The sequence below is a fragment of the Lactuca saligna genome, chromosome 5 (genome assembly GCF_052625555.1).
Source record: "Lactuca saligna cultivar CGN05327 chromosome 5, ASM5262555v1, whole genome shotgun sequence".
In the NCBI taxonomy this organism is placed as follows: Eukaryota; Viridiplantae; Streptophyta; class Magnoliopsida; order Asterales; family Asteraceae; genus Lactuca; species Lactuca saligna.
The window spans coordinates 262,779,931-262,790,475 of NC_136421.1; the positions used below are offsets into that span (position 1 = coordinate 262,779,931).

Consider the following 10,545-nt stretch of genomic DNA (forward strand, 5'->3'; position numbering starts at 1 on the left):
GGAGCAAATGTTAGTGATCAAGGTGCAACTGTTGGTAATCAAGATACAGAAGTTCATGATCAAGGTGCAAATGTTGGTGACCAAGAAGTAAATACAAGAGAGTTTGATACCTTTGATGACCAACCATTTCAATTTGAAGACTTTGATCCTTTCTTTGATCAATATACTTTTAATGATGGTAATGATCAGAGTATGGGTGTTGGTGCAGAACTTGGCACAAGACTAGGGGAAGTTCAATTTGAAAGTGAGGGAGTTTGTGAAGGACTTGGTGAAGGAGGTAGTGAAGGGGGTAGTGAAGGGGGTGGTGAAGGGAGTGAGTAAGATAGTGATTTTCTTGAAGATGAAGAAAACTATGTAAGTGATATTGAGGTGGACATGAGTGATTTCTATATGAATGTTGATCTAGATGTTGAATATGTTGACAGAGGAAAAGGTGTTGAGACTGAAAATGAAGTTGTTGATACAGAAGATGTTGAAGATGTTGAAGTAATTGATAATGATGAATGGGACTTATTAGGTGAAGATAGTGATGATGAAAGAAGGAAAGCAATATTAAAACAGATGGTGAAGGAGAAGAAGTGCTCTCTTGGTGAAGTCCATACAGTTACTTTTCAAGTGGGTCAAAAGTATAAAAGTAAAAAGGAAATTAAGAACAAAGTCAACAAACTTGCCATTGAGACTAGAAGGAATCTTGGCTTCAAGAAAAACGACAAAACAAGGCTTAGGGTTGTGTGTAAAGGTAATGTACCTAATGTAAATGCAAGTGGGGTAGGTAAGGGCAATAAATTAAATTGTTCTTGGTCAATGCAGACTTCACGGTCAAAAGATAGTGATTATTGGTATGTGAAAACTTTACTGGACAAACATACTTGTGTTCAAACTAGAAAACTTAGGGCTTGCACTGCGAAGTATATATCTGCAGAAATCTTAGACATGGTCGAGTCTAACCCTACAGTACCCCTTCGAAGCATTCAAGAGCAAGTTCAGAAGAGGCTTCAAGTTGGTGTGTCCATACACAAAGTACAGAGAGCAAAAGCAACAGCTACAAAGCAAGTGAGTGGTGACTACACAAAGCAATACGAGGTGTTAAGAGATTATCTTATGGAACTACAAGCAACTAATGTGGGTACAACTGTGAAGCTTGAGGTTGTTAATGAGCCTAACAGTACTAGAGAAACAAGGTAGTTTAAAAGGGTGTATATTTGCTTAGGGGCATTAAAGAAAGGGTTTAAAGCAGGTTTAAGAGATATTCTGGGACTAGATGGTGCTTTTATGAAAGGACCCTTTCCAGGCCAAGTACTCACAGCAGTTGGATTGGATTCAAACAACGGCATATACCCACTTGCATATGCCATTGTTGAGACTGAAAATATGAGTAGCTGGAAATGGTTTCTAGAATGCTTGGGAGATGACTTAGAGTTGTGCTCAAATTCTAACTTTACTTTCATGAGTGATAGACAAAAGGTACTATTTTCTTCTTTTTGTATTACTAATAGTTTATTTGTATATGATTGTTGCAATGATTATGTGAAATAATCCTTTACAGGGACTCTTACCTGCTATAGCACAACTATACCCACAGGCTGAGCATCGATTCTGTCTAAGACATATTTATGAGAACATGAGGAAAAAATGGAAAACAAAAGAGTATAAAGATCACTTATGGCAGTGTGCAATAGCAACCACAGTACCAGAATTTGAACACTACATGAATGAACTTAACAAGTTTGATAAGGATGCTTTTGAGTGGTTGAAGAAAATCCCCCCTCACCATTGGGCCAGAAGCCACTTTTCAGGTTACATTCCCTAACTTAGGTGAAGCTTTACTAGTGCTCATTATATATGGTTTAGTTCATATAATTTTCTTGTTTAATACAGGCAGAGCAGGATCAGATATATTGCTCAACAATTTATGTGAGGTTTTCAACAGTAAGCTTATTCATGGTAGGAATAAGCCCATCATAAGTTGTCTTGAGTACATCAGGCAGTACCTTATGAAGAGGATTTGCAATGTGAAGAAAGTGATGTCCAAAGCTCCAGGTCCACTCACTCCAACAACATCAAAGTTACTTGAGAGAAATAGGGAAGCTTCAGTCCAATATAGAGCTAGATGGAATGGGACTGCAAAGTATGAAGTTTATGGTCCTTGGCATGACCAGCATGTGGTTGACATGAAAAATATGTCATGTACATGTAGAAGGTGGGAATTGAATGGGATTCCATGCAGGCATGCCATAGCTACAATACATGAAATGGCTGATAGTGGAGATAAAGTTGGGGAGCTTTACACTTATGTTAACAAAGTGTATTGGCTTCAAACATGGAATGAAGCTTATTCTTACACTGTGGACCCTATAAAGGGTAGAGCCATGTGGCCAAAAAGTACCTGTCCATTTCAATTAACACCACCACCACATCACAATCAACCTGGGAGACCTAACACCAAGAGAAAGAGAAGTGCAGATGAAAAATATGATAAACAGATGCAAAATCATGGTGCAGGTGAACCTGAAAAACTTACCAGAAAGTTTTTTAGTGTTAGGTGTGGGAAATGCAACAATAGGGGTCATAACTCAAGGACGTGCAAAGGTCAAGGTGGGAATGCAGGAAGAAATGAAGGAGGGAATGCAGGAAGCAGTCAAGGAGGGAATGCATGATGCAGTCAAGGAGGGAATGGAGGTAGCAGTCAATGCAGGAATTAGTGTATTTTGTTTAAAAACTTATCTTTTGGTTTAGCACAACTTTTGTGCATTTGGATGTAATGGTTTAAAACTAGTTTGTTGTAATGGTTTTATTTTGGTCTTTTAGCCCTTTTGGTCATGAAACTAATGTCAACCTTTTGTCATTGTTGAAGAATGATGTTTATGGTTTATACCAACTGTTGGTTGTCATGTTTATGGAACACATTTTTGGTTATAAGAACTGTTTTCTGAAACAACAAATATACATTAACATTCGGTGATAACTGCAATACATTGTCATTATATCCTTGAAAAGGTTACAAATTTCTGAAGTTGTCCAAAATAACCCTAAACTGATATTACATTATCAAATACCAAAAACTACCACATTCCCTAGTTACAATTTCATAAGACAAAAAACACCCAAAAATTACATGCAACTACAGGGGTCCCTAATTGCTTATTACTAAATGAAAAGCACCCAAACCACCACAAATAGTAACCAACTTGCAAACAAACACATCTTCAATCTTGCCACTTGATAGTTTACATTGTTGATATTCCTCAATAATCCGGGTATTATCAACATAGATCGTGCACACATGGGAGGATCAATCCATCCTAAGAATCGGCATCTGGAACCCTTCACATAAAAAAATAAACCCTAAACATGAGGGTGATTTTCCAAAATGAGGGTAAAATAGCAAAATCGAACACTTACCTTTTGAGGGCAGGAAAGAAACCTCCGACCAGGGTTTGCTGATGTCCAGGAGGTGCGAACCACCGCTTCCCTACCACAGAAACACATCACCATTTTAATTTTTGATCTCTAAGAAATTGTGAACACAGAGTAGGAAGAGTATGAAGCTCGTGAAGTTGAAGAAGGAAGAGTGATGTAGCTCTGCTTTTATTTTGAATAAGGTTGCAAAAAAGGTCCCTGTATGTGGAAAGACGAAAATACCCCGGTCTTTATTGCATGTAACGGAGTATATGGACGGAAGTGAATGGGAGGGACCAAAAACAATGGAAAAATCCAATTTTGGACCAGTGGTGCATCAAACTATCGTTTTGGATCAAAGTCGCATAATTTTGCCAAACACAGGGACCATTTTTGCAATTTACTCTTTATTTTTTTATGGTGGACAATAATACTAAGGATTATTATACAGTCCCAAACATTTCTGGACGTCGTCATCACTACAACGAAGGAACGAAGTCAGGACTCAGGAACAAGTACTCGTTGCCACCACCAACAACAGGAATTGCGATTATACTGCTTTACGATTTCTTAGGGGTTTTTTTTATAGCTTATCTTGTATTTTCAGAGTAAGTGGATTTGTTTCTTAGTTCTTAATTTTGAATTTAAGATTTTTTTAGGGTCTAATTTCAGGGGATTTGCTTCTTGCGTCAGATGTTATGTTAACCCACTTATTTCATTCATATGATCCTTTTGTCAGCCCTAATTGTTATGTTTGAATCGATTATCTGTTATGGTGGTACTTTTTAAAGTATTTTGCTTGCTCAATAAATAAATAGAGTCGTGTAATCACATCTAGGTTAATTGTTACCCAATTAATGGGTTGTGGTGGTACTTGGCGATCGGTGGTGCCCTACCTAAAGATTTTGTTTTCATGTGAATAATAAGAAAAATATAGGTCGTGTATGTAGGTACCAGTTGGGTTCAAGTGGACTTAATATCGACTTCTCCATTCCAACATTCATGTCTCTACTTTGATCAATGGCTTCTCATTCCATGGCTACTGCTCAACCCTGTTCTGGTTATGGTGTTTTTTTAAGTTTCCGAGGTGAAGACACTCGTGATGGTTTTACAGATCATCTCTATACAGCCTTGACTCAATCAGGAATCCGCACTTTCCGGGATGATGCAACAGAGAGAGGAAAACTGCTGAAGCCAGAGCTGAAGAAAGCTATCGACAATGCTGCAATATCACTCATTGTCTTCTCAAAAAACTATGCATCCTCCATGTGGTGTCTCGATGAGGTTTTGATGATTATTGAAGAACACAAGACTTCATCCTTCAGGCATGAAGTTGTACCTGTGTTCTATAAAACAGACCCATCTGATGTCCGAAATCAAACAGGAAGCTTTAAAGAAGCATTTGATGCGTATGATGATGAAATCAATGCAGAAACAGACCTTGAAAAGAAGAAAGAATTGCTGGAGAAGGTGGGGGCATGGAGATATTCTCTTAAAGAAGCTGCAAACTTCACAGGAATGGTATTTAAAGATGGGTATGCATGCTTCCTCTTATCCTGTATAGAAAAAAATCACTAGTGTGTTACTTAGGATTGGATCTTGATCCAGATCACACATGAGATCCATTTATATGGAAACGAGCTACTCCATTCATCCAATAAATCGGTCATGTTAGATTAATCTGTTTTCTGTGTGGTTTGGACTTTGGACCCATGAAAAGATTAAAAATAAATTCGATAAACAAAATTCAATCTAATCTTTAGCTCGAAGAAAATATGTTTTTTCTTTTTCCTAAAAATATTATTTATAGATTTGTATTGTTGAAATAAAGATACATTTTTATTCATATGATGCTTTTTGTATAGTGAAAAAGTATTTTATATGAAACAATTTAGTTTTTATGCTTTGTAGGCTTACATGGTATGAAGAGAGATGTATTTTTATGTGTAACTTAAACTAGATGTAGTAAAAACTATGTTACAAATGTAATTGTTCTAACTTGATCTTTCTAGGTACGAGTCCAAATTCATAATCAACATCGTGAATGTTGTAAGAAAGAAACTGGACTACAAATCCCTTTACATTGAGGGGAAACTAGTGGGAATAGAAGATAGTGTTGCTGAGATTGAATCATGGTTACAAGATCCGTCACCTGATGCAGTAGTCCTTGTGATTGATGGGATGGGAGGCATTGGGAAATCAACCATAGCCAAATGCATATTTAACTTAAACTCATGTAACTATGATGCCAGTTGCTTTCTCGCAGATATTAGCGAGACCTCAGATCAACCCGGTGGATTGCTTCGCTTGCAAACTCAGCTTCTTTCCACAATTTTGAAGAGTGAAAAGGAAGAAATGATATGGAACATTCATGAAGGAACCAGTAAGATTGAAAATGCCATACACATGAAAAAGGTACTTGTTATCCTTGATGATGTTGCAACATTAAAACAGTTGGATGTTTTACTAGGACCTAAAAGGTTTGCCCCTGGAAGTAAAGTGATCATAACAACTAGGCACAAGTGGTTGTCAACCGCCTTCACAGTTCGTCCTAAGGTTCACTCTGTTAAAACATTATCCACGGATGATGCTGTTGAGCTCTTTAGTTTTTATGCCTTTCATCAAGATCATCAACCCATTCAACCCTACATTTTCAAGTCGGATCCATTTGTTCGTTATTGCACAGGTCTTCCTTTGGCTCTCAAAGTATTGGGTTCTTCCCTACGTGGAAAGACAGATGATGAATGGGAAGATACAATGCGCAAGCTTGCTGCAATTCCTCATCCCGGGGTTCAGAATGTTCTAAAAATAAGTTATGAGACTTTGGAAGATGACACGGTTAAAGATTTATTCTTGCATGTTGCTTGTTTCTTTGAGGGTGAGGAAAAAGACTACATTGTGAAGCTATTGGACCAATGTGATCTATACCCTGTGGGTGGGATCAAGAATCTAATGGATAGATGTCTAGTTTATGTTGAAGATGGGAGAGTGATGATGCATCAATTGATCAAGGAGATGGGACGAGAAGTTGTTCGCCAGGAATCACCAAAGAATCCTGGGAAAAGAAGTAGATTATGGGACCACCAGGACTGTATTGATGTGTTGCAAGACCATACTGTATGCTTACACACCCCTTTTATGTATCATTACTTAAATTTATTGTGTGTGTTAAGCCATATATATATATATATATATATATATATATATATATATATATATATATATATGTATGTATTTTTTTTGGTAAAGAGTCGATCAGTCAAGCCTGATCAAGAAATTGATTCATTTTCTGAATTAGGGTACAAACAAAGTAGAGGGATTCATGCTTGATATGCAGAAGATCAAGGAAACTAAATCAACACTTGGATTTGAAGCCTATCTTGGGAAAAGAATGCATGGAAATGATGCAAAGTTCAAAATTGGTGCGCTGGAAAAGATGAAGAACCTAATGCTGCTTCAACTAAACTATGTAACGTTTTCTGGGAGATACAAGAAACTGCCAAAAAAGTTACGATGGTTGAGTTGGCATGGATTTTCTTTAAAAGCTATACCATGTGACATTTCTTTGGAGAAGCTGGTGGTTCTCGACATGAGTTACAGCAAACTAAAGCGAGTTTGGGATGGCTACAAGGTATAATATACCTTCTTACATCACATTTTCATTTTCTGGGTATATGTTTAATATGAAAGGTTCTTTATAATATGAGAGTGGTGTTTTCATGTCGCAGTTTATCGGATCACTAAAAATCCTGAAGCTTAGCTATTCTGTTGAGCTAATCGAAACCCCTGATTTTTCTGGACTCCCTGGTCTTGAGAGCTTGATCCTGAAAGGGTGTTCGGGTTTACTCCGGGTTGGTGAATCGATTTCATACCTTAAAGAACTAGTCTTGTTGGATCTAACCAATTGTAGAAGCTTAAGAGACTTTCCATGCTTACCTACATCCATTGCATCGCTTCAAATGTCTGGTTGCCCATTCCTTGGAGCTCTTGGATGCATCCAAAGCTTTGGTTCACGTCCATCTGTATCATTTTCTTTTTTGAAGAAAGCAAATTTCTCATTTTGCAATCTCTTTGATAATTCCTTCCCAAATGACTGGAGTGGTCTGGTCTCACTTGAAGATTTGAATATAAGTGGCAACTATGTTACTTCCTTACCAAACTGTATTCAAACCCTACCTACAATACGGAGGCTCAGTGTTGAAAGGTGTTCAAAAATCCAATCAATTCTAGGTCTCCCAGAATTTGTCCATACATTGTATGCCAACTACAATAAGTCGTTGGAAAAAGTACAGCCTGCAAAAACTTCCATGACTGCAGTCTACCAACATAACTGCCCAAAATTGTGCGAAGTGGAGGGTCGTTATAAGCTTCAATCAGTAGATAAAGTTGATAGAAAAATCGTACGTTATTTGGGTTTAGAAGAATCAAATGCAGGTGAAAGAACAGACTTGTGTCTTCAGGTTCTTTCTCTTTCTCTCTAGTTGGTTTGTATGCTTCTTCTAGGCTAAGCTTGAGAATTAAACTAAATAACAAGTACTGGTGTGTCTGTCATTCACAGGTGTTACATGAGTTTGGTATATTCAGCACCTATGTTCCAGAGAAACAGATCCCTTCGTTCTTCATGTATAAAAAAAAGGGCAAACAAATTTCATTCAAAGTTCCTTGGCATCATAACAATTTGAGAATAAATGGCTTCAATATGTGTGTCGTGTTCTATCATTTAAACAAATGCTGTCCTTTTTTGAAGATTGAAGTTTATAATAAGACTGAGCATGTGTGGTGGACATACCAAAAAAAGAATCAAGAAATCCCTAGGACTGTGGAAAAGCTCGCATGGTTAAGCTTTTGGAGGTGTGGCAATCTATTGGAGGCTGGAGATGAGATTTTTATACACATCATTATGGGTCCAGGTGTAGTAGACGAATGTTGTATAAACTTAATATACGAAGGCGATGACGAACAGCAATTACTTGATGGGGAAACAAAACAGGTTCATCTTGACAATGCATCTGATCAAATGTTGTGGACAGACAGAATGAATAGAGATATATCGAATTTTGATTTTAGAGGGAAGAGGCTTGATGGGGAAACAAAACAGGTTCATCTTGTCAATGCATCTGATCAAATGTTGTGGACAGACAGAATGAATAGAGATATATCGAATTTTGTTTTTAGGGGGAAGAGGTTTGATTTCTTCAATAATAAATGGCCTTTGTAAATTCTAATCGTTGGATGTTTCCGTGTCACATCTGAAGTGCATGGGTGGCTACAAACTCATAACAGAACACAAACTCATAATAGAATACAGATTGTTGTGGTTGCTCTATATAACTTTTATAAAGGTTATACAAGTTTTTAAGTAGTGTGTTTTTATGAACATTTATTCCTTTTTAAGTATGATTTTTGTTGTCTCTTTGCCCAAAAGAGTGCCTCTTTGGTAAACAGAAAATGAAATTGAAGCAGAGAATGAAAATTAAAAAGCAAAAACAATTAAGTTGGAAAAATAGAATTGATCCTACTATTTAATATAATAAAGAATTCACTAGAGCAACGTACATAAGAGTCAATTTCTTTGTTTTAGTAAAAGAAATCAGACAAGAGTATGTGTGTGGTGTGTGTGCGGTGGTCGGCAATGGCATAGAGAGGATTCGAGTGAGAGAGGAACAAGAAAGGGTGAAAGATTGAAACTGGTAAGGCAGTAAAGAGCAGCCAGGGGCTACATATGAGTGGGGGAAAAGCCGTTTCGGCTGCTGGACTACAGCAAAAGTAGTCAGTTTTAGTGATGGTCGACCCCACACACTTCAATTTTAGCTATGAAATCAGACTTGGGAGGTAAAATTCTAAATCCTCAGAAGTTTCTAATTAGGGACTTCGGATTGTTGGTTGCATGTTAGAAATTGGTTCGGAGTTATGAAACATGTTTGGTAATGAGTTTAAAACAACAAAGCTTCAAATAATAGAAAGATTATCATTTTAGGGAAACACAACTTTTGCTTTCTTTGATGGTAGACATTAGACATAAATTGAAATTGCAAATATATCTTATACTGTATTATAAAAATATTAGTCATATTTTGAATTTTAAAAAGTATAAGTTACAAAACTTTTTATACAAATCAATTATGCATAGATAATTCATTAATCTTTGTCAAAATTTGAATGCTTGAATTAAGGAAAGTAATTAAAATTTTTAATTTGGATTAAATGAAGATTATTATAAAGTATATTAGTCATATTTTGAATTTTAAGAAGTATAAGTTACTTTCCTTAAATTAAGGAAAATAATTAACAAATTCAATTTGGATTAAATGAAGATTATAAAATATTAAATTCATGTGTACAATATTTCTTAGACTAAACATCAGTATTAATTATTTTATATTAATGGTATAATCAGACAATATAAACATACGATATAAACATAAATATTTTATTTAAAATGTGTATTTTTTATTATAAAATAACTAATAATAAAATCTAATAATTATTTCTGCATAAGAAATTATTTGCTAGTATATATATATATATATATATATATATATATATATATATATATATATATATATATATATATATATATATATATATATATATATATATATATATATATATATATATATATATATATATATATATAGAGAGAGAGGTTCATTTATAAACAAATAAATATTTTATAAATGTATAACTAATTTCTGACTAGTCATTAATTATTAATTTTAATTTTTTATTAATTAGCTAGGGCTAGTTTTGGTATAGAGAATTTCTCTTTCTAAATACCAGGCTAATGAACTTTACATAGACTCTTCTCTCTCTCTCTCTCTCTCTCTCTCTCTCATTCATATGTCATCTTGAACCCTAACGAGCCTCCAAGTTGCCATTCTGGAACTCACTCTGATGGTCAGCTCTCCATAGTGGATAGACCCTTGGTGCTCACCAATACCGCTGTTGACAACCACCCATTTCATCTCCATCAATCAAGAAGCAATGGTGTCGTCAAAAATACATCATCCTTCGGCCACTGATAGAACTCCATCGACAAGGTTTCAGTTCGTTAAGCAACTGTATCTGCCACCTGTGAACGACCATCAACAGCTAATTAATTGAGGCAACCCTCCAAGTCGTCGTTCACAACATGCTCCTCCTACG

The 10,545-nt window shown here is 35.9% G+C and overlaps 2 protein-coding genes across 4 annotated transcripts; both read left to right on the top strand.

The window, feature by feature from the left end:
- Positions 1–1,198: 1,198 nt before the first annotated feature.
- On the top strand, positions 1,199–2,657 carry LOC145046600 (protein FAR1-RELATED SEQUENCE 5-like). The gene is made up of 3 exons (XM_078994887.1): positions 1,199–1,464; positions 1,547–1,796; positions 1,879–2,657. The coding sequence occupies exons 1-3, from the start codon at positions 1,273–1,275 to the stop codon at positions 2,655–2,657; spliced, it is 1,221 nt and encodes a 406-aa protein (XP_078851013.1). The 5' UTR covers positions 1,199–1,272.
- A 1,202-nt stretch (positions 2,658–3,859) lies between these two features.
- LOC145047639 (disease resistance protein RUN1-like) lies at positions 3,860–8,758 on the top strand. 3 transcript variants are annotated; one of them, XM_078995962.1, is made up of 6 exons: positions 3,860–4,007; positions 4,337–4,934; positions 5,412–6,516; positions 6,698–7,030; positions 7,128–7,859; positions 7,958–8,758. In XM_078995962.1, exons 2-6 carry the CDS (start codon positions 4,420–4,422, stop codon positions 8,615–8,617), a joined length of 3,345 nt encoding a protein of 1,114 aa, XP_078852088.1. In that variant the 5' UTR covers positions 3,860–4,007; positions 4,337–4,419; the 3' UTR covers positions 8,618–8,758. The 3 variants fall into 3 exon arrangements, with proteins under 3 accessions (XP_078852088.1, XP_078852089.1, XP_078852087.1); XM_078995963.1 differs by having other exon boundaries at positions 4,350–4,934; XM_078995961.1 differs by having other exon boundaries at positions 3,860–4,934.
- The last annotated feature ends 1,787 nt before the right edge of the window (positions 8,759–10,545 follow it).

Excerpts from the sequence above, each read along its gene's own strand:
- LOC145047639 (XM_078995961.1), top strand. The coding sequence starts at position 4,420 with ATGGCTTCTCATTCCATGGCTACTGCTCAACCCTGTTCTGGTTATGGT. Across the intron at positions 6,517-6,697 it reads ATGTGTTGCAAGACCATACT|GGTACAAACAAAGTAGAGGG; the intron begins GTATGCTTACAC and ends TTTCTGAATTAG. Across the intron at positions 7,031-7,127 it reads GAGTTTGGGATGGCTACAAG|TTTATCGGATCACTAAAAAT; the intron begins GTATAATATACC and ends TTCATGTCGCAG.
- LOC145046600 (XM_078994887.1), top strand. The coding sequence starts at position 1,273 with ATGAAAGGACCCTTTCCAGGCCAAGTACTCACAGCAGTTGGATTGGAT. Across the intron at positions 1,465-1,546 it reads TCATGAGTGATAGACAAAAG|GGACTCTTACCTGCTATAGC; the intron begins GTACTATTTTCT and ends AATCCTTTACAG. Across the intron at positions 1,797-1,878 it reads GGCCAGAAGCCACTTTTCAG|GCAGAGCAGGATCAGATATA; the intron begins GTTACATTCCCT and ends TGTTTAATACAG.